Source organism: Medicago sativa, chromosome 2, assembly GCF_051527215.1.
Source record: "Medicago sativa cultivar Bolivia chromosome 2, Bolivia_mono, whole genome shotgun sequence".
Lineage (NCBI taxonomy): Eukaryota > Viridiplantae > Streptophyta > Magnoliopsida > Fabales > Fabaceae > Medicago > Medicago sativa.
In genome coordinates, this window is record NC_140750.1 from 1,150,505 (window position 1) to 1,174,370 (window position 23,866).

Below are 23,866 nucleotides of genomic sequence, written 5' to 3' on the forward strand. Positions count from 1 at the left end.
AATAAGAGTTAAACTGCTCATGACATCATATGGTGCATTTTATTAGAGTTTCTTAAACCTGTTATGTGTAAGGATGATGTTTGTGTCATACTTTTTTCTAGCACACAGGTTTGGTAATTTTTTGTATTGTTTGTTGATGATTTTTAATTTTTTGTTGTTGTGGTATCTAGCTTTTTTGATTTTGGAGGCTGTATTATACCTTTTTTGTTTTGTTGATACAATCAGATTGATGTGCAAATACATCACAATGAATCTGAAATCGCAAAGGCCGAGCCTACCAATCTTTTGCAACACACCAAAGCTTTATTTAAAGTAAGCTAAAGCACAAGTGCATTGGAGACATGACTGAAGCCCATACACCACAAAATGTAAAGCATGGAAAAGACACATATCACAATAGAAGTAATCGATAATAGGGCTTGGAATGGGATCCCACCATGAAATCCTAGGGTTTACAATACCAAAAGAAGTCAATTTATTAGCAAAACTATTTCCTTTCCGTTATATGAGAGACATGAAATGCAGAACCTATGTACGAAAAAACTCTGCCAGCGGTTACGAAGAGCCCTGATAACTATGCTTTATTATACTCACCCTCCATTCCTCTTAATTAAATTTAAGAATAAGATTTCTTGGTCTTGTGTCCACACCACGAGTTCAAATCATTCAGAAATAATATTCAGCCCATCTACTCGTAGGTCATAAAGAATCCTGACAGTCTTGAAATAGTAGTGCAAATGCTAAATTAGGATTCAATTTCAATAATAAGCTAGCATCACAAGTAAGCATGTGGCAAAAAACATGTGGATGGAGGAGGGTGTTTTGTAATATGACAAGTTCTGTTCTCAATTGGAGACAAAGTCAGCTGGTTTTTGCGGGAGAGAGACATTGTTGGAACACTGAAAAACAAGAAGCGAAGTTAGAATTAAACAGGCTGGTGGAGTTGTTATTAGAAAATTTTGAATGAAAACCAAAATCTGATTGGCCATGTGGATTTTGGAGACAACACTTCAAGACCACAAAATTTGCTTGATTTGGTTAACATAATTCCTTGGAATTGAAGTGTCTAAGTTAGACACAAATGTAGATATAGTCTATAAAGCATTGACACAAACACAGACACAAGACACGTCAACACTGGTACAAATTTGAAAAAAATTAATTAATTGAACATAATCACATGTGCGGGTGCCGGTGCCGTGTTGGTGTCTGACACTGGACACACCTTCCATCAAAAGTGTCGGTGCTACAGAGGATATCGGTTCTTGATGTTTTCCCCATAAATAAAGGGTTTTGATTGTAATATTATTGTTATAAATACATGACGCTAATGGTTACCCCAATTTACTTCATTTTTTTTTATGTAAATATCTTGGATATATCTTTATGATTGTAATTCAAATTAATTAGATAAAGGTTCTTGTTCCCATCCCTATAATCAAAGGATCTTGATCATATTCTAATTGCTATAAATACACAAGGCCGATAGTTAATCTCTCAAGCAATTCAGCCAATCTTAGTCTTAAGTTTGAAGATTTATACCACAGTTTTTTTTACCCGTTAGTTGGCTTTTGTTTTCCTTTTAATTCTTCTAACCAATGTATTTTTCTTCGCAGGTGATTACGTCAAGGTCTTTGTGCTTTAAGTCTAAAATTGGTCCCGAGTCTTTCCTTTCCGAAATCGGAGATCAGCCTTACTTCCTGAAGAACTTTTCAAATACAATATCCACATCTAACGATTGTTCAGGCGTCCGTTTTCAAGATCTATATAATTACATTGATGTTAAACTCAATGATTTCAAGGTCTGATTCTTATTGCATGTAATTTCGTCCGATTTATATGTTTGTAATCTATCCTGATATTTGTATCATTGGGATTGTTTGTTATTGCAGATCACCATTGTTAATTCTGACCAGTCACAAAAGATTTCTATTCTTGAGAAATTTGCCGCTTCATTTTTCATCGCTTTCTGTGTCATCCCTGATGAGTCCATTTTGAAGCAGTTAGAGGTAATTAGCAGATTAGATGTTGTTGATTGAATTATTCTTTCTCTATTGCTTTGATGCGATTTGTTATTCGTAGCTTTGATCTTTCAATCACTAAAATTTTGTGATCTTTCAGTTTCAAGTTCGATTCAGAACTTAACAAATTAATTATCAAAGGCACAAGCTGCCAGTATTTTGAGACGTTCCTTTAAACTTGTTCAACTTACTGGTTCATTCAATTGTTCTATAGTTTTTACCCTTGATTTATTTGTTATATTGAAATTTGATTTAAATTCCATCACTCTCCTACTTAAACCTTTTTCAAATCATCCCGTTTTTCCACTGCTATCTTTGTCATAAAAGTTTAAACATGCTAATTTATAGTAACTTAGCTTTCTATATTTTAGTCCCTAGAGTGTGAGTATTATGAACTAGGAAAACCACTTGGGGTGTCCTTTCTGTTAGTTTGTTGAAGCTAGGAGGATTATGAAAATGAATGAGGTTTTTATCATCATATTTTGTTTGTTAATATCAATGTATTTATAGAAACACATGTATGATTGGTACAATTAACTAGTAAAAGAACTAACTGAATAGCGATATATCTTTAAGAATTTCCTACGGAAAAAACTATAACAGCAAAGCTGACAATTGGTGCTGTAGACCCCCTCCAAGCTAAAGGGGGGTGTGAGATCAGAGTGGACACACTTGGGATATCACAAAAATCATGAAACCTTGTAGGAGATAGGGATTTAGTGTGTTTGTGTGCCCACTGATCTCGTTGTCGTCACTAATCACAGCAGATGAAATGGGTTTGGCACTTCATCTTCAGTCATGTTGATCTTTTCCAATAGGTAGAAGTTGGAACATTGTTGCCCTGAAAGTACTCAAGATCACCTAGATTTCTCAAGAGAAATACTTCTAGCTTGGTGATTAGTTTCACACAAATCATGTTGCCACCAACTGTAGGGGATGAGATGGGACTGGGTTCAGTCAAACAAGAATTAAGACAAACAAGAGGATTGGAAAACCATTAGTACAAAGCAAGAATCCGCTTCCAAGAGGTTACAATGATATCATCTACTATATCCTCTACCCTCAAAGACTTCCCTAAAAAAGTACGATATGATATCCCTATCCCTACTTAACATGGATTCCAATCTTGTTTTAAAAAGTTTTGAATTCACGAAGACCAATTAATATATTAGGGAACCATGATTAGGCACCCAGGGTGTTATAGTATGTTGGAAGGTATCTCCTATGAAGCATGGACACCGGACACGACACACACTGACACGCCGACACCGCTAATAGTTTGAGAAAATCACACATTTCAGTGTAATCATATGTGTCGGTGTCGTACACCAACGCATGTCCGTGCTTCATAGATGGAAAGTGTAGTCTATTTAGAGCCCACATATATTCTATTTTATTTGTATACGCACCCCCAAAAAAGTACGATATGATATCCCTATCCCTACTTAACATGGATTCCAATCTTGTTTTAAAAAGTTTTGAATTCACGAAGACCAATTAATATATTAGGGAACCATGATTAGGCACCCAGGGTGTTATAGTATGTTGGAAGGTATTTCCTATGAAGCATGGACACCGGACACGACACACACTGACACGCCGACACCGCTAATAGTTTGAGAAAATCACATATTTCAATGTAATCATATGTGTCGGTGTCGGACACCAACGCATGTCCGTGCTTCATAGATGGAAAGTGTAGTCTATTTAGAGCCCACATATATTCTATTTTATTTGTATACGCACACCAACCTGCATCTCCTATACAGAGTATTTTCCTTTTTTGTCTTCTCTCTTTTGATTCCCAATACTTCTTGATTCCAGGTTTATATGCTCATAGAATCATTGAAAGTACACTTCTCCCCTTCAATATATGGCGCATTCATTGAATTGAGAACTCATATGGACTCATTGCTTGTAAGGGGTGAATCTGAAATCGTGAACTGTGTTTCTCCTTCTAATATTGTTTCGGATGTGTCGGCGCATTCTACTTTTGGTATATCCATTATTTCAAGACTAGGTTCCGTCGATCTAGAAGTTGACCTTGAAAATAGAGGAGATAAAAGCTCAGTGCTCATGGTTTCTTTGCAAGAAATTTATGTACGGTATGTTCACAACTGTCCCTCTTCTTCCCGTGTTGAACTTTTTCTCCATTTTGACGGAAAATATGCATTTTGACGAATCACTCTTCATAACCCTCCTTACCTTGTAATTATATAAACTTGTAGTTTGTTTGCTCTGTATATTATGTTTGATTGGACTGTCCTAGTAAATGTCATTAAGTGTTTGTTTTTGGTATTAAATACCTGGCTGCTGAAAGCTCTATTAAGTTATAGACTTTTCCTTCGTACTGTGGTGATTGATAGGACTTATATTTCTGTCTTTTCAAGTCTTAACTGCACAGTCTGGGTATAGCGGTTATTGGCAATTTGGCATCATTTATCGAGTTTGGAGACTAGGTTTTATCTGCGCCTCCATTATATGGTTGGAGAATCAGTTTGAAAAGGTTTTCCTCTAGTGGAAACACATTAGAATAAAATAAAAATAAATGCTTCAAGTTAGATTTTGGTGCGAAATGCAAGCACAGAAGCTGCCGGAACTCTATTCTTCTCTGCATCACTGCTTGTGAAGGCGGATAGCTATTGTTCCACACTGCCACATTACTTTTGTGCCACAATGCGCTTATATTGACAACATAACCGACAACACAACACTATAAGACTTTGGACTGGTTTAAGTATGTCCATGTAATTCGGATGCATATAAGATATTGTTTTCCCCTTGGCCCCTCCCCTCATTTTTAATTTTTCATTGGACAATGGCATTTATTGATCTCCATTAAGGAAAGCTCAAGTCTCTCAATGAAAAGAAATAAGGCGTGAAGAAAGTCTATCAATCTAGGCCGCCAGCGAATTTATCTACGCACCAAGCCCAACAATGCTGGTGTAAATTAGAAAACCTAAGTCCCATATGGGAAAGAGATTAAGGCATGACAAGAGTTTATAAAATTTGGTGCTCCTTACCTGACGAACCAATTTTGTAAGGATGAGTTAGGCCCATTATGTATATTAAATAACTTAATATGCTATTAGAGCGTGTCCAAGATCCGTTGGCCACACACTATCAAACTACTCAGCACGCTTCCAATTCTAGATGCAAGGGAGTGTGTTGAGAGTCCCACATAGGATGAGATGTCACCTTGAAATGTAATTATACGTGTGAGGCATCCTTCACCTTTCAAATTGGTTTTGCAGAGCTGACCTACCCACGATATTATTAGATATTATTTTATATGCCAACAATGTTTACTAAATAAAATCTTTGCATTTTGTTTTACTTTTTGTAGGTATGCTTCAGCTGAATTTCAGGAGTTATTTATCAGCACGAAGTCTTTGATGATCCGTGCTTATGAAGTTAAAGAAGAAAAAGATGACTGTTTTGTGCTATTATCGGTGAATTTATCATCTCCTAGTGCTTCAGTCCCAGCACATTCTGTTCCTGGACCAAGTATTGAATTTGATCAATATCCTGATGATGCTATGTTGGCTGATGCATGTTTTGCAATGCATTATGAATCTCCCAGAACTGATTTAGTATGTCACAAGTGTTTTATCTATCTAAATAATGCTGATATCCACTGCTACCCGCATATTGTTGGACTGGTTGTCGGGTTCTTTCATAGGTTGTCTGCATATAGTACCAGTTCTGAGAAATCCACTGCAAGTAATACTGTGGATATCTCAAAATCTTTTTCATGTTTTGGGTTGCAAAAGTTCGGATTCTCAAATTATTTTGAAGTTGGTTACGCGGATTCTGCATGCATTCCATTTGACTGCTTTCCGTTTGTTACAATTTACAATTCTGGTCCTCTTGATAATCTGGAGAGCTCACTCATATATGCTATTCCCGATTGGAGAAAATATTTTACTCTGAGGGATAGAAAAATAATTAGCCCCAAAAGTTTCCGCGTCTCTTCATCAAAATGCAAGTCAGATTTTGGAAATTTACTTGAATCTGGGATTGCGAGAATCTCGAATAATTTTTCGATTGAGTTGCAGCTTTTTGGAATAAGAGCACATTTTCATGACTCATCATGCATAATTGGATCAATCACGATTCCTACATGCAAATCTTCCCTATCATTTTGCGATGACAATATGGACATATTATCTTCTTCTGAAGGATTGGTTCTTACGTCATCTTGGGGGCCTCATAATTTTCAGGATTACCTATGGGGTCCTGCCACTGCAAATTTATCCCCTATTTTAAATGTAAGGGTCAGGAAAACACAGAACAAATCTTCAGCTGTCGATTTAGAAGTATGCTTTGGCATTCAGCATGTGTACTGCATGCTACCCTCTGAATACCTTTCCATCATCATTGGTTATTTTTCACTCTCTGATTGGGGTGGTTATTCCGGTGACCAGTTTCCTTCTGATGAGCAAGGTGATATAGTTCTAAAAAATGAAATGAACATTACATACAAGTTTGAAATCTTGGATAGCGATCTTGTTTTACCAGTGGAAAATAATGAACATCAATTTCTGAAGCTCGAACTGCCACAGATTTATTGTTCTTTCATTGTGAATTCTGGTTTTGATGATGTATTGAAGAACATCCCAACGGAGTGTTTGGTTCCTACTCATAAGCTCGCCCAAAGAAATAATTGTCTAAATATATTTGGTCGAGATCTGAACATATCATTCCTTTTATACACGAATAATATACTTGGCTTAGCTACAAATGAGTGGAATACCGAATTTGTAACAATTTCTTTAATTACACCCTTAAATGCTGATGTTTGGGTCAGAATACCCCGTGGTGGTGAATCTAACTACAAAAGCTCTTCTTCTATATGTTTAATGACATGCATCAGCAGTTGTCATATTATTGCTGAAGGTTTGACTTCTGCATACTTTGATCATCTTTTTCTTGCTTGTTTACTTTTATATTGTTGGATTGTGTAATTGTACTCATGAAATTTTCGTTCATATACAGATATCTATTTTTTTGATGGATGCATGGCTTTATGGGATGTTATTGAGGGATTCTCATCAGTTGATGACCAATCCAACTGTTTCAAAACTGATGTTCTACAATTTCTTCAGTCCAAGAGAAGCTTAAAGGCAACTGGAGCAACTTCATCAACCTTGATGCCGTCGAACAGTATACTAACAGAAGTGAAATGTTGCACTCAATCATTGATGATAAGCTTCTGTCATAGTCACGAAGGTTTTGTGGAACCATTAAGCAAGGGTGATTTGCAGTTTACTTGTTCGGCATCCCTAGTTGATGATTCATTGGTATGGTTGGATTTGAGGTTCTCTAGATTGGTGATTTTCTCTTCACACGATTCTGTCTTGGCAAAATGTGCCTCAACTTCCTGTTCCATGTTTGTACTCGGCATTTGTTTTTCTAAGTCTATTGACAGCATGAATGAGCTCAGTCTTTGTCTTTCGTCTCTTGATATATGGCTTCATTTGTCTGAGTGGACTGAGATTGTTAATTTTCTCAACCATCTTTATTTACCTTCGGAAAAAACTCCTATCGATGCAGCATCTGAGCATTTGTCTGTAGATACTGGTATTTCTATAAAAGAAGCAGAAGTAAAAGATGATTCTAGTTTCCATGATTCTAAAAGTACGTCCATACCTTTTACTATTCAGGAGAATGAAAATGCTGTCTTATTGATTATTAGGTCGGAAAATGTTCGTATCACATTTCACATCCCCATCTGGACCAGTGAAGAACCGCATGTGGAACTTCAGCATGCTAAACGTCAAAACCTAACAACTCTAAGCGCGCCCTCTGATATTCTTGAAGAAAAGGATGCAGAGTTTCTTACTGTTTCTATCGAAGTGAATGGTTTTGAATTAGTTTTAAGAAGCAGGGATATCCAACTGAAGTCTAATATGGAAAGATTGAGCAGTGTAATGACATTTGTTGTGAATGGAAGTCATACATCTTTACCACTTCTTGATATAGTCGAGGTTCATATGGATGCTGTCCTCAGTAAAAGTGATACAGGCAACACAACAGTCAACATGGAGCTTATATGTGATCATTCGGATGTATGGCTTTCACATCCTGCATTCTATTTATGGGGTGCTTTAAAATTCGATGGTCCCAAATCAGAATCTTCTCAAAATTCAACTGGAAGCATTTCTTTCAAATTCCAAGCGAGGAAGGTTTCTGTTCTACTAACAGATGGAAAGGTACGTTGTTAAATATTCGATATTCAACTTATATGCCTGTTTTTCTTGTTCTGTCTCTTTTCTCACTAGTTAGAAATTTGCTTCTATTTTTTTTCTTCGGGTTTATCATTCTCAAATGTATTCTTATATATAATCAAATATACCTTTAGAACAGTGGGTCCTGACACAGTTCAGGTTGGGCCTTAGATGTTTACTCTCATTGGTCTAAGACAGATTTAGTTTGTATGAGTGAGTTGGAAAAGTTGGTTAGTATTGAAGTTACGAGTTTTAGATAAAATAAGATGATATAACACTTGACATAATAAAACCCAAAAAGATCTTTAAAAAAACAAAACCCAAAAAGATAATTTGGATAAACCGAGGAACTCAAAAAACAGCCAATAAAGTTTGTGACTGAGAACTACCACCGGAGAAATAACAGTTGGTTTTCATGAACAAAGAATAAGCCAAACCAAAATGGCCTGCACTACAGTAGCTGAACCCTATACCAGATGTTACAAATTTAAAGCTAGCAATATATGATGTTGGGATGAAATCCTAACCAAAGGTGTAAAATCTTCAAATAAGAATGCGATCTCTGGACTGGTGCTAACTATAGCTGAAGCCGCTATTGTAGATGTAACACTGGATTACCGCTGCCTTCACAACTAAAACCCTAAGAAAAACATAAAGTGATGGTGTCATAATTATGAACCAAATCGGAATGATAGATTGAGGTCTTGATCTGTAAAAAAAAAAGATTGAGGTTTTAAAATAATTGTGCTGTATCCAAACAACTTTAGCCCCAAAGGAGCATGGAAGGCAGCAATTAAAGGTGTCGGAAAATCGAGCATTGGTATAAATACCGTAAACAGAGAACTCGTACACTGTCCCTCACAAACAGTAAATTGATGACCAGGAGGGCAGTGGACAGCACTGCTAAAGAACTGGGTCAACGTTTGTGCTTGAAGCCCTAAAGTAAGGAAAATGTTTGAAACAGAGAAAAAAAAGAAACAAAAGGATTTTAAACACAAGTTTGCAACTAATCCTAGGATGGGTTATTTGGAGGAATATGGAATGGCCAGTGCATTGCAATGGCATATGTGAATGGATTCCTAGACTGTTGTCTGAATGAAATTTGTCAAAGAATATAGGAAAATAGTTTAGCTGTTGACTAAACATTGATAAAGAAGAGAAGTATTTTGTTTGATTCCTCACATTTTCTTTTTTCGCATTGTAAGCCTTGTTTCATGTCTTGTAGTGGAGCTATAATGGGCCTCAACTGGAAATTCTTGTGAGAAGCATCCTCTTCCATGCATCTGCATGTGGAAAACACCTGGAATGTTCTTTCGCGGGCGATCTTCAAGTAAACTACAAAAACATCGGAAAGGTGTATTGAGATTACCATAGTTTTTATCTTTTTATCTGTTGTACAAACCATTGTTGTTTTATTCTTTTTGTTTTAACAGTTAACTGTTGCTTATGTGTGTTTATGATGCAAAATTGAAGGTGGCATGGGAGCCATTCGTTGAGCCTTGGCATTTTCTGTTCACTATGGTCAGGGATCAAGAAATCAGTATTCTTCCGAACAGGTCCCTTTCAACTGATATCATTCTCGAATCAACAACTCAGCTGAACATTAATATTACAGAGTCTTTAGTAGAGGTATGTAATTTTTTGTTTTCAGATCAAAGTTATTTTCCCTTTGTCGTTTATAGCAACATGTTATTGATATGGCGCTTCCAAATCATCTCTTTCCGGTCTACGGACAACTGTGGAAGTAACTGGATCAGGTTGTCGCTTTTTGTGGGGGTATTGAGAACCCATTTTGAACCAGCTTTTGAGGTTACCTTTTTTTTGAATGGACCGAACTCAATATTGTTAACTGTGTTAGAATGGATATAGTTTGAATCCTTATACCTCCCAACCCCTTAAAAACAACACCCCGACCACCTCTCCTTCCTTATGTCTAGTGGACACATTCTAAGTATCATCTTTTCCATAAATAGATCTGAAAATTTTCTCAGTCTTGTGGGATAAACCAGATTTCTTTTGTTGTTTTTATATACCAGTATTTATCGTTCTTAACCTTGGTTTTTCTGTATACATATCAAGACTCTCATTATGAGATGTTACCCACTACTTATATTGTACTTATGTGCCTTGTTTCTTTCAGTGTGTTTCACGCACTGCTGAGATGTTGGATGATGCCTTGGGTCTGATGGGATTGAAAGATCATGAAGGAAATAAACTTTTACATCCGCCATGTTCTGAATACATTTTTGCAAGAAAATGTGTTGCTCCTTATGTTATACAAAACTTAACTTCCGCTCCACTTCTATATCATGTATATCATGGGCATATCAATCCTAATGATATCTATGACTTAGATATAAATCATGCAAAATGTGTGCAACCAGGTTCTGCAAGTACGATATACATGGATGAAAATGCTGAACAGCTCTCCCATTACAGACCTTATCATTCTTCTGATAGTCTAAACGAGCAAAGGTCAAGTGGTTTAGCACATCGTTATATTATGGTACAGCTTGAAGGAACATCTGTGCCGTCCAATCCAATTTCAATGGATTTAGTTGGATTAACATGCTTTGATGCAAATTTCTCCAAGTCATATAATGAAAATGGCAATGATGGTAGAATGAACACTGCCCCGACTTTCGTTGTTCCTGTTGTTTTAGATGTTTCTGCGTTACGCTATAGCAAGTTGATACGAGTATATTCCACTGTAAGTTTAAAATGACTTTTATCCTTTATGGACGGTGTTTCCATTTACCCCATGCATTGTTTTCTTATAAGCCAATTTTTTTAAATGTAGGTTGTTCTTCTAAATGCTACTTCTACATCGCTTGAGCTGCGGTTTGATATTCCATTTGGTGTGGCACCAAGGGTACTTGGTCTCCTTTAATACTTCATAATTCCAGTCTATAGTGCATTGCTATTTTTGTGGTAATACTTGTATGATGTATACTTTTATTATTTCAGATATTTGATCCGATACACCCTGGGCAACAATTTCCACTTCCACTGCATTTGGCTGAAGCTGGTTGTGTAAGGTGGAGGCCAGTGGGGAACTCTTATTTGTGGAGTGAAGCTCATAAACTCTCAAATCTTCTCTCATTAGATACAAAAGTAGGAAACTTTAAATCTTTCATCTGCTATCCATCTCATCCAAGTAGTCATCCATTTCGGTGTTGTATATCAGTTAAGAGTATCAGCTTGACTTCATCTGGCCGGGTGAAAAATAATCTTTTGGTTGATGACGCAAAGAAGCACTATATCCATCACTTGATCCTTAGTGCTCCATTAGTAATTAACAACTTTCTTCCTAAGGAAATTTTGTTGATTAGTAAGAGTGGTGGGGTAGATCATACTGCAAGAATTTCAGAGGTTTGTGATGGTTGTTTACAAATTATATATAATTGATCATTTAACACAGAGTAGGTAGTTTAGCTCCTCTTCATTCTGGTGGTGCAATGTTATAAAGGCTACTTATTTTCTTTTGTAGGTGAAAACTTCTATTTATCATATTGATCCCTCACATGACCTAGGACTAGAGATCTGCATTGATGGATTTAAATGTTGTGATTTTAAATTTCCTCGTTTAGAAACTTTTTGCACAGTGGCCAAGTTCAGTGAAACCAAGTTTTCATTATCTGAAACGCTGATATTCGAATCCAATAATTCAAGTGGTAAGTGATTTTATTTTTGGGTTGTTTTTCTTCTTATGAGTGCATCCTTTTTAAGTATTTTCTTGCTTTTATTCGTAGGACATAATTATGTTACGGCTGAAAAGGTGATGGATGCATATTCCGGTAGCAGGGAACTTATTATTTTTGTTCCCTTTATTTTGTATAACTGCATGGGTTTTCCGTTGTGTGTGAAGGAGGCCTCTAGTGAAACTGATGAAAGGGGGTTTGTGATTCCCTCATATTACGATGTTGGTGTAAATGAAACATTTTCTGATAAAAAGGATGGACTTTCTCTACTTGCCTCCAACAATGGTTTACATGCCGGCGTTTCGCGTGAGCCAAGGAGTTACCTGGATAGTCATACAATTTCATGTAGAAAGGATGATAATCCAAACTCTGTATTCTTTGGCAATTACCGTGGCAATTTGGGAAGGCAAAAAAGAAAAAGCAATTCTTCATTTCAAAGTAGTTCTTTTGGAAGATTAAAAAATACACTGAGCTCGGGGGTCCAGTCAACTTGGAATTATTCGGGTTCTTGTAATAATGAGCATGAAAGGGTTGTTCCATGCATGTATTCTCCAAGCCCTACTTCCTCTGTGAATGATGTTTTTGTTAAAATGAGTGGGTGTTTCCCTAAAGATGCGCGGGAGCAGATGCCATATTCTTTATGGTCAAACTCATTTTCTCTGCTACCGCAAAGTGGTTCAAGCACAATATTTGTCCCTCATCTGACGTCAAATTCTGCATTTATTCTGGCTGTGACGTCTATCTCAGTTGCTGAACCATATGGTGGGAGGACAAATGCAATCGCTTTCCAGCCTAGGTAATATATTGATGTTCATAGGTTATGTTATTGATGAATGTGTACGGACCTCTCTTTAAAAGGTTAAGATTTTTGGATGTTTCCTTGACATGGGATGACTTGAAGAAAAATCTGAAAAGTATTTCTCTATTTAAGATTAGAGAATGATACAAATATATAGGCTTTTATATATCTATCCTAATCATAGTAATTACTATAACAAACCAACTTCAAAGGAAAAATCAAATCTGTTAATTGCACAATACCCCCCCTTAAGGGGGTGGTTGGATATACATTATATCCCATTTTCAAGTAAGATCTTGAAGTAACTCAACGCTGAGATGTGTGTTGTTACAAGACCATTGCCTAGCTTTTCCTTGATGAATTGGTGGTAAATCCCATAACGCTGAGCTAAATAAAATGCACATTTGACTAAGGATCTAGTTTATGGCAGCTAGGGTTTCTTATGCAGAACCAGAATCTCACAAATCAGAGCTCTGATACCAACTTCAAACGAAATTATGAAGAGGAAAAATCTGAAAATATTTCTCGTGTTTTAAATTATGAACATTGATACAAATTATAGGCTCTAACGAATTATCCTAATTAAGGAGTCACATGGGAAAAAATCTGAAATAAAAACCATATACACCATCAAATACTAATTACAATAATTACAATTACAAATCAGTTACAAAGTAAAATATTATCTGTAATTATGCTAAAAGAATTAAAGGTTCTTCCATCGCAGGTAACTAGTATATTAATATAGATAGATATTATAAAAAAATATGCTTTGGTTTGCTGTTCAAAAAAGAAAAGAATGTTTTTGATGAAATCTTTTTTGTAATTCCGTAGTTTAATCTTTTTGAATTGTTGGTTCCTTGAGATTGAAATAATGCCTGTTTGATGAACTTGTCTAGAGTTTGATTTTTGCTTGCCTCCCTATTCTCTATTTAATATTTAATTAAACCTTTGCAAATAGTGTGTAAGCTCACTTTACAAAAAAATGAGTTAATATAAGGAATTTGGCTGTAGTTAAAAACCATATTTAGCCTTATCCTACTAGCTTTTGGCATACCAGTTTGTTGAGAGAAACGCTAGTGTTTTACTTTTGCCATTCCTTCTAGTTACCGAATGATGTCTAAATATGCAGATATGTGATCAGCAATGCCTGCAGCAAGGAAATAATTTATAAACAGAAGGGCACTGATGTCACGTTTTATCTAGGAGTAGGAGAACATGCTCATCTTCACTGGACAGATACAAGCAGGTATGTACTTTTGGTAGTTTGTATTTCTTTATCTCAGACAAGTACGGTCGTTGTTTCCACCACTAACCAAAAAGGTTGCATTCTGGTTCTGTTTTTATATAATTTTTCTACATATCATTCTTCCTTTTGTTCATACTATATTTTTTTTGAAACATGTGATGCAGGGAGCTTCTTGTTTCAATTTGTTATAATGAAACTGGATGGCAGTGGTCTGGCAGCTTTTTACCAGATCATCTGGGTGATACACAACTGAAAATGAGAAACTTTGTTCTTGGCACTTCAAGCATGATACGGGTTGAAGTGCAAAATGCTGACATATCAATGGGAGATGAAAAGATAGTTGGAAACATCAAGGGAAACTCAGGGACCAACTTGATTCTCTTGTCTGATGATGATACAGGGTACATGCCATACAGAATTGATAATTTCTCCAAAGAGGTATGTCCATAGTTTTTTCAGTTGCATTACAATATTTATTTAGATTCCGAAATTGTGGTGCTGACCTATGCTCCTTTAAGGGCTGCTGGTTTTATTTAATGATTAATGAGTTGAGGTGGCACTTGTGGAAAATAGCCTTAGATGGTTTGGGCATGTAGAGAGAAGAGTTGTAGATTCTTTAGCATGGAGAGTAGCTCGGATGGAGGATAATTAGATCACTTAAGGCAGAGGAAGGCATAGAAATATTATAAGAGAAACTATTAGAAAAATTTAGAGAATAGTTGGACTGAAACATGCTCAAGTCTTATAACACGACTATTATGACCATATCTCAACGGGTTGTGGGTTTTGAGCACCCCTCTCAGGCCCATGATTGGACATACGGAGTGTAGACAAATACATGTTGAATAACATAGATTATTGCTTACAAAGATATCTAGAATAGACTTTGATATTATTTTAGAATTTCATTTTAAGGTGTGATTCATCTTCGAAAGCTAGGTCAGGAGCTATAAGGACTACTTTGACCATATTTCTAGTCGATGCTGAATTCCAACAGTAGAGATTAGAGATGCTGGTAGACTCTTGACTTAAGTGATTTAGGCTGTACAGAGAAGACTTGTAGAAGCACTAGTAATTAGAGTAAACTGGATGGAGAATAGTCCAATACTTAATGGTAGATGGAGACTAAAGAGAACCAGCAGCCAACCCATTATAAAATTAATGCGCTGCTAAACACAGAAGTCCGTATTGGATGAATACCCTAGTCAAAGCTGAACTTTTAATGCACAATAATTATAAAATTAATTTTAATTTATAGAATCAATTGAAAAAACTTCCCATCTATATTTCCTTGACTAAACATTTATTGTTGCTATACAAAATGTCCTTTTATTTTGCATTAGTGATGAATTGTGAGTGTTCTTTCTTTACTTACGTTATACTGTTACAAAAGCCATACACCAACAGTGCATGGGCATCACTTGCTATTTTTAATCATTATGTAACTGGATTTTATTGCTACTTTCTAGATATTGCGAATATATCAGCAGAGGTGTGAAGTTTTTGACACAGTCATTCACTCCTATGCTTCTAACCCTTACACCTGGGATGAGCCCTCCTATCCTCATCGTCTTGTTGTGGAGGTAAAATTACTTTGGTACAATGAAAACCGCCTATGACTTAACCTAACAATGTTTGTTTCCAAAATCAAAGGTACCCGGCGAGCGAGTTTTGGGGATGTATGCTCTTGATGATGTTAAAGAATATATGCCTGTCCACTTGCCATCAACCTCTGAGGTAAAACATTTTTCATTTTCCAAGATTAAAAAAGTTGTTTTTACATGTTACATATTCCATTCATAACATACTACATGTTTTTTTTATTGTTGAAAACTATTGAGTATATTAGGTATATATAGTGGGAGGAAAAGGAGAGAACAAAGTGCAACCAATTGACTATAATATGGACATGTGTTGTGTGGTGGATCTGAAAATAGCTGAAATGTTATAAGATAAAGATTAAAATGAAAATACTTGAGTAGAACACACTCAGAATATAGTGTTGATATACACGGTAAGATTCGCTTACTTCAAAACTGGCTTTTAAGGTGAGGGATACCTTCCACTTATAAAAACTTTTTCAAGTCATATCACATTTCAATGAGACTCCCAACAGAGGCTCAATGCAATAAATACAAAATAAATATATGAAATCTTATACCCATTTACATTGTATGATATGTTACGATATAATATGCTTCTACAATAATCCTACACAATAAATATAAAGATCCTAATATATTTTCAACAGAGAACCTCAATAAATCCATTGACACAACACATCTAAATTACAGTAATTCGAAACTGTAAAATTAATTAAATAAATTCAAGAAATAAGAAATATTATAGAGCACTTGTTGATGACATTTGTGGAGCTGATTCTTTTAGCACGTGATAAATAGCAGTTTATCTTTGATTACAAGGTTGGATTCCACGGTAATCTAATGTTCGCTTATGTAAATTTGATTCCAGAAGCCAGAGAGAATTTTCTTTGTTTCCGTTCATGCAGAGGGAGCAACAAAGGTGACTCCATAGTAATTTTATTTCATATATCTGACATGGAAAATCACAACTCTTACCTTCAATAACTTTTTTTCCTTTCAGGTCCTTAGTGTTCTCGATTCAAATTACCACATTTTTAATGAAGTGAAGAAACCAAGTGTTCCAAATGCTACAGAGAAAAGGTTATATGATCATAATCAAGTTAGACCTGCAGAATATAAAGACAAGATATCAATTTCTATTCCATGTATTGGAATTTCCTTGATTAACTCGTACCCACAGGTAGTTGAACTATGAACTTTTAGATTTGGTACTCTTCTATCTCCGTAATATCAAAGGATAGCTTAGCTACAACTTAGTATAACTATCATGTACCCAGAGTAGCTAAGAAATGTTGCTTAACAGTTATTGTGATTAACTCAATAGATTGTAACCAACTCAACTGACACTTGTCAGTTGAGCTGTAACTAAATTGAGAAATCACAATAACAGAATTTCAGAGATCAAAGAATCTCTATTGTTGAATTTATGAATCTGATATTAATAATTCTTGCATTTCTGTAGGAGTTGCTCTTTGCGTGTATTAATGATATACAAATCAACCTACTGCAAAGTTTGGATCGCCAAAGGCTTTCCATGCGAATATCATTCATACAAATTGATAACCAGTTGCGCTCTACTCCATATCCAGTTATGTTGTCCTTCAATGGTGGATACAGATCCCGTCAAGTTGATTATACAAAATTTAGGGATGATGCCACAAGATCGAGAATTGAAAAATCAAATCAAATGAATTTCTCCAGCAGCTCTTCTAGTCCCGTTTTCTGCCTAGAAATATCTAAGTGGAAGAAGAAAGACACATCCTTTCTTTCATTTGAGCACATAAAATTGAGGTATTTATCTAAGTTTGTTGCATCTTTACAGTTTACTGTGACTAATGTTTCCTGGTGTTTATGTACTTTAAAGTGATTTCTTATCATACATAATAACCTTGATGCTTGCAGGATGGCAGATTTCCGTCTTGAGATTGAACAAGAAGTCATATTAAGCTTATTTGAGTTCTTTACAAATATCTCTTCAGGGATGCACTATGGAACCAAACCATCTTCAAATCAATATTACGGGACATCATTAAAGGATTCATCTTCTGTTCAAACTAGTGAAAATTTCAGATTGAATGGTGACCAAAGTCCTCTTGGATTTGCTCCGATATTTAATGCAAAATCTAAGAAAATTGCATCTTTGCCTTCTATCGTTCCAATTGGAGCCCCATGGCAGGAAATTTACCTGTTAGCCAGAACCCAGAAGAAAGTTTATATTGAAATGTTTGAACTGGCACCAATCAAATTGACCTTAAGGTCACTTTCTGATTCTTAAATTTATTCTAACTTCAGTTTGGGCTACTTCTGGATTGTATTTAAAGACTTACTAACATAATTTATACAATTCCAGTTTTTCCAGTGCACCTTGGATGCTTCGCAATAGAATACTCACGTCGAAGGAGTTCCTTATCCATGTACGTTTTTTTTTTTTTGTAGGCAAATGTTAGTAGTTAGTAATTAGTTGTTAGGGTTCAAACCCCGGTACCCTTCACATAGAGTCACATTCATTTCCATAGACAGATTTCAAATCAAAGAGCTGTACTATTGAACAAAAAAACACATCTAAACATGAAAAATTACATCCTAATTATTTTCATTTCAAACCCATGAAAAGACACATTATTGGACTAAAAACTGATGAACACAGCAGAAATTTTGGCGAAATCGCAGAGCAAGCGCCATTCTGAGCACTCTGCGTAGGGTCTGAGTTCTCTTTCTGATTCAGTCAGTGCAGCTAAAGGGTTTTCATTTCTATACGCTCATTTAATTGCCATTATTGGAAGCTTTAAAAGTTTCTTAGATATATGATTGCACAGCCAACTCATTTATACAGTGGTTTGTTTCTTAACAACTGATTATATATAATTACAGCGAGGTCTTATGGCTCTTGCTGATGTTGAGGGAGCACATATTTATCTGAAGGATATAACCATTGCGCATCACACGGCTAGTTGGGAATCCATTCAAGAGATTCTAATTAGGCATTACAACCGCCAACTACTTCATGAGACTTACAAGGTAATGAGTTAGTTTTCATCGCAGACTCATTCTATGTTTTGTCGTTCATCATCCAAGAAATGTTAAGTGTACATCAATGCATGAAGTTGTCAAACTTATTTCAATTGCTATCTTGATTCTTGGAAATTTTCGTTCTTTCTGTTTAAAATTTCAAATTTCAAATATTTTTAAATGTAGCTAGTTGGTCGGTTATATTAACATTTTTTATATACAACATCCTGTATAACAAGAACATAATGAACTAATCTTCATTAAATTTTTAATTACTTTTGTACATGGTGCATTGCCTTAAAGAACTTAGTGTAACATCTGTATAACAGCAATTGTACCTTTTTTAATATAAATCTGTAGTTGTTTGGTTCGGCTGGTGTAATTGGTAATCCCTTGGGATTTGCAAGGAGCATGGGGCACGGGATTAGAGATTTCTTATCTGTGCCAGCAAACAACATTATGCGGGTAAAAAAGCCTTGTCAGGGTTGCCCTTTCTTCAATTATTTTTGTTCTCCCTGTGGAACAATTCAGATAAGCATTATTGATTTATTTTGCAGAGCCCTACTGGACTTATTATGGGCATGGCCGAAGGCACCACTAGTCTTTTAAGTAACACACTCTATGCTGTCAGTGATGCAGCTTCTCAATTCAGTAAAGTTGCACGCAAGGTGATTCTTGCTTTGGTTAAATTGTAGGTTGATTTATATGTTTACTTCGTTTTTAATCCTTGCTAGCCTTTTCTATTTCCAGGGTATTGTTGCTTTTACATATGACGACCAAATAGCTTCAAGGATTGAAAAACAACAGGCAACTGTAGCTTCTGATAGTAAAGGCGTTATTAACGAAGTCTTGGAGGTACTAAAACATGTTTCCCTTGATTCATGTAACCCCCTTCTACGGTGCACCTCACCACCTGCATTTTTTTCCTTCTGCATAACGTGAATGGTTTCTTTGTATATTAAGTTATTTCACTCGCCCATATTGTTTACAGGGACTCACTGGTCTTCTTCAGTCTCCAATAAGAGGAGCCGAGAAGCATGGTCTTCCAGGTGTCCTGTCAGGTGAATTGACGTGAATGGATTGTTTTGATATCTTCTTTATAAGTTGGAGGCAACTTTAAGAATTACCAGCAGCAATTATTGTCGAAGATGGACTTATTTTTTGCTTGTTTACTGATTGTGCTTTCTTTTTCATATTTCTTTAATGTAGGAGTTGCTTTAGGGATTACAGGACTTGTGGCAAAACCTGCAGCTAGTATACTAGAGGTTACTGGCAAAACTGCACAAAGCATTAGAAATCGTAGTAAACCTAATCAATTAAGATCACACCGCTTTAGGGTACGCCTTCCAAGGTCACTTAGCCATGAATTTCCTTTGAGATCTTATTCATGGGATGAAGCTGTTGGAGCATCAGTCCTTGTGGAGGCTGATGATGGCTTAAAGTTCAAAGATGAGAAGTTAATGGCTTGCAAAGCCCTTAAAGAAGCCGGTAAGTTTGTTGTCTTAACAGAGAGATATATAATGACCGTTTTCAGTCCAAGTTTGAGAGACTTGGGGAAGCCTGAATTTTGCGGCATCCCTTCTGATTTGGAGTGGATAATTGAATGGGAGATTGGATTGGAGAGTATAATACATGCTGATTGTGCTCAAGGGGTTATTCACATTGTTGGTAGTAGACCAGACTCATCTTTTATGCATGATCAACATTCTCCCAAAAGAAGCAGCAAAACGAAACATGTGCGTTATATCCATTATCCAACTCATCTTCCACTTCCTCAAACAGACATAGAACTAGCACGTGAAGAAGATGCAGCCAACTTATTACAGCTTTTGCTGTCTGGTATAGAAAAAGGGAAAGTGAGAGCTTGGGACTGTGGGCGGATCTTGCATCGAGCAAATATGAAACAGGATGCAGTTTAATCACCCCTCCCTTCATAAAAAACTTGCATAGTTTCTACATTACTAAAGCTCATCAAAAAGAAGGGAACATTTTTGGGGAAAGAAGTTAGTGTGTTCTTTTCCTTGTATTTATGCTTGTATCTTGTACATTATGTATATTCAACATTTTTTGGATGTAAATATCACGATATTAAATTAGTTTCTTCACTGTTCTTTTTTCAAGCGTAATTTGTTCGAAGTAACAATAAACATATGGTATAGGGTTTAGAGTAAAGAAAAGTCGTATATGTCATTGTAATTCATAAGATTTGAGTTGATGATTTAGTAAAAAAAAAATTGATTTGATGGCGGTAATGCATTAATAATTATATATAATGGTACATTGTATTAAAAAATAAATCTTATTATGTATTAATATTGAAATAAATTTGCTAATACTATATTCATGAAAATACTATTTTAAACATACTATTAAATACTACACTATAGTATAAAGTTGTTACCAACTCCATTGATACATTGCAAAATACACAAGGACCATTTTCCAATTATTTTAAAATGAAAAACACGTTATCTTTGTACCCAAAAAATATATTATATACATGATGTTGATAGGCTTAAAGACACTTTTGGTCTCTTAACTTTGAACTAGTTGCGATATTGGTACTCTATTAAAAAAAATCACATTCCTTCCCCATAAGTTTCCTCCCATAAGTGCTTATGTATGAACTATTTATGTAACAAAAGATAAAATAAAATTTAACTGTTTGTATAAACTATGAAGTGTTTTCATAAGCTATTTTGAAATATCTATGAAAAAAAAAAACTAAAAACTACTTATAGGGGAATGTTAAACAGTGCTCCTAGAGGCATTGTTTAAGCATCCAAGACAAGAAAGTATTTGCAAAAAAGTAATGTAATCATATTTGGTCAAAAGTAACATTTATGTTTTCAAGACAAAATTTTTATTTATGAATTCTTTAACCAATGCTCCAGAGATACTGGTTAACAAGACCCCAACTTATAAAAGTTTAATAAACTGTATTCATTAGTTCTAATTTTTTTTTTACAAACTATGAAGTGTTTTCATAAGCTATTTTGAAATATCTATGAAAAAAAAAACTAAAAACTACTTATAGGGGAATGTTAAACAGTGCTCCTAGAGACATTTTTTAAGCATCCAAGACAAGAAAGTATTTGCAAAAAAGTAATGTAATCATATTTGGTCAAAAGTATAACATTTATGTTTTTAAGACAATTTTTATTTATGAATTCTTTAACCAATGCTCCAGAGACACTGGTTAACAAGATCCCAACTTATAAACGTTTAATAAACTGTCTTCATTAGTTTTAATTTTTTTTTTTACAAGACGTCATTAAAAGTTGCATCTATGCATTAACTATGCTGATTTCTAGTATATGAAATTTAAAAAAGACTAGTATATTAATAAATGTTTAAGATTGAGAAATGTTCTCGACTTTTTTCCTACTTCCCAATCCCGATAAAAGCTTTAGGTGATTGATTGTTTTCATAGTACGTAACGTTGATATTAGAGGGGTGTATTGGATTGAGATTTTGAAAGATTGTTTTGAAGGAAAAAAATCTTAAATTTTTTAAAAGACTTTGTGTGATTGTTTTGATTTTGTAGAATTTTAAAAGACTTTTCACAATGAGGATTTGAATGAATTTATAACATAAACTTTTAAGATTTTAAAGGATTCTATGAGATTTTAAGATTTGAAAATATTGTATGATTTTTAAGAATAATTCAATATTACAAGAGTGAATGGATTTTTTTACATCAACAACAATGAGAAGATAAAATAAAATGCTCAAGTTCTTTTGTGAATACTGAAGATAAAATAAAATCAAATGTTTTTTTTGTCCCCTGGATCAGTTATCAAAAGATATTATTATGATATTGATTTTCCAAGAGGTCACATAGCACTAAGAGTTTCAACGACGAGGTAGCTGATGAAACTGGTAATCCTATACCTCTCCATGAAACCTATTTCCATCATTGGGTTGTTGTAAGATAACAACAAAGCAAACACGTCACACACAGAGAAAATGATAGCCACATGCCTCAAAGCTCTGATCATGTTCTTGTGAAAGAACATATTTCAAAGAAAATAAAATTAGTATTTCAAAATAAAATCAGTATGTAACGTGAACAACAATATTTTTCTTCTTTCAAAAAAGAAACAATATTTTTCTTTACAGGAACGTGAACAACAACAATGAGAAGCAATAATATAAACGATGAAGGAATAACAAGTAGAGGCTATGATTGTGGGGTATGAGATAACGACAAAACAAAAGTTATGGATGTCTCAAAAAGTCTCAAGGTTTTTTTGTGATATTGTTGAATGAGCATTTCATGTGTATTTTCAACTAAAAAGTCCCACAAAATCCACTCTACAAAAGAATCCATTAAAATCTGCAGATTTTTGAATACCTATAGATAGGGGTGTTCAAAACCGAACCAACCCAATAGAAAAACCGCAAACCAAACCAATCCAAACCGAAACCACAAAAAACCGCATTTGGTTCGGATGAATTCGGATGACTTTTGCACTGAACCGCGCGGTTCGGTTCGGTTTGCGGTTTGCATCTCAGCAACCGAACCAAACCAAACCAAACCGCAAGAATAATGAATATTACTTAAATATGTACTAGCTCAATTACATAGCTCAAGAATAATCTATTTTGATTCGATTTTCCCATCGTTGCACCATCATGTTCGATTATAATTCCTTTCCATCTCTTTCAATTCATTTCTAGTAATGAATTTGTTTTCTTTACTTCCCAATAATTTGTTTCATGCTTATGTTTCTTCTTAATTTTACCTATTTTGATATAATTTTTACTTAATATTTTATCATATAAACATCAAAATAAAATGTCCTATGTTTATTTTGTAACAAGTTGGCAATATTGGAGTTAATGTAATATTTTTTTTATCTCGCGATAAACCGCACAAACCGAACCAATCCAAACCGCATTGGTTTGGTTTGGTTTGGTTTGGATGACTTTTTAAAAATCAACCGAACCAAACCAAACCGCATGCTTTTTTATCTCGCGGTTTGGATGACTTTTTAAAAATCAAAACCGAACCAAACCGCACCGCGAACACCCCTACCTATAGACATCTTATAAGTTGGTATAAATCTTGATTGAATATCATGAGATTTGGTTGCCCTGATTAAAAAAATATTGATTGTCTTGATTGAATACCATGAGATTTATTTATATTCTATAAAAGTCTTGATTGAATACCACAAGATTTTTTTATTATTAAAAATTCTTTTAAAATTCTTAGAAATCTTAATTCAATACACCCCTTTAGTTTGT

At 35.0% G+C, this 23,866-nt stretch overlaps 1 protein-coding gene across 3 annotated transcripts in view; it reads left to right on the plus strand.

Moving 5' to 3' along the window:
- LOC146943417 (vacuolar protein sorting-associated protein, putative (DUF1162)) overlaps nucleotides 1-20,856 on the plus strand; it is a 46,185-nt gene extending 25,329 nt beyond the window's left edge. For all 3 annotated transcript variants that reach the window (XM_085741690.1, XM_085741691.1, XM_085741692.1), the window contains 27 exons: nucleotides 1,617-1,802; nucleotides 1,893-2,009; nucleotides 3,846-4,126; nucleotides 5,368-6,920; nucleotides 7,020-8,236; nucleotides 9,477-9,605; nucleotides 9,725-9,880; nucleotides 10,392-10,961; nucleotides 11,052-11,123; nucleotides 11,219-11,623; nucleotides 11,742-11,925; nucleotides 12,004-12,748; nucleotides 13,884-14,000; nucleotides 14,165-14,438; nucleotides 15,470-15,583; nucleotides 15,654-15,737; nucleotides 16,473-16,523; nucleotides 16,605-16,784; nucleotides 17,067-17,395; nucleotides 17,507-17,860; nucleotides 17,955-18,018; nucleotides 18,476-18,622; nucleotides 18,974-19,078; nucleotides 19,171-19,281; nucleotides 19,364-19,468; nucleotides 19,605-19,674; nucleotides 19,823-20,856. In XM_085741690.1, coding sequence (XP_085597816.1) covers nucleotides 1,617-1,802; nucleotides 1,893-2,009; nucleotides 3,846-4,126; nucleotides 5,368-6,920; nucleotides 7,020-8,236; nucleotides 9,477-9,605; nucleotides 9,725-9,880; nucleotides 10,392-10,961; nucleotides 11,052-11,123; nucleotides 11,219-11,623; nucleotides 11,742-11,925; nucleotides 12,004-12,748; nucleotides 13,884-14,000; nucleotides 14,165-14,438; nucleotides 15,470-15,583; nucleotides 15,654-15,737; nucleotides 16,473-16,523; nucleotides 16,605-16,784; nucleotides 17,067-17,395; nucleotides 17,507-17,860; nucleotides 17,955-18,018; nucleotides 18,476-18,622; nucleotides 18,974-19,078; nucleotides 19,171-19,281; nucleotides 19,364-19,468; nucleotides 19,605-19,674; nucleotides 19,823-20,532 — 8,430 coding nt within the window. In that variant the 3' untranslated portion in view covers nucleotides 20,533-20,856. The remainder of the gene's footprint in view (nucleotides 1-1,616; nucleotides 1,803-1,892; nucleotides 2,010-3,845; nucleotides 4,127-5,367; nucleotides 6,921-7,019; nucleotides 8,237-9,476; nucleotides 9,606-9,724; nucleotides 9,881-10,391; nucleotides 10,962-11,051; nucleotides 11,124-11,218; nucleotides 11,624-11,741; nucleotides 11,926-12,003; nucleotides 12,749-13,883; nucleotides 14,001-14,164; nucleotides 14,439-15,469; nucleotides 15,584-15,653; nucleotides 15,738-16,472; nucleotides 16,524-16,604; nucleotides 16,785-17,066; nucleotides 17,396-17,506; nucleotides 17,861-17,954; nucleotides 18,019-18,475; nucleotides 18,623-18,973; nucleotides 19,079-19,170; nucleotides 19,282-19,363; nucleotides 19,469-19,604; nucleotides 19,675-19,822) is intronic.
- Nucleotides 20,857-23,866: the final 3,010 nt, after the last annotated feature.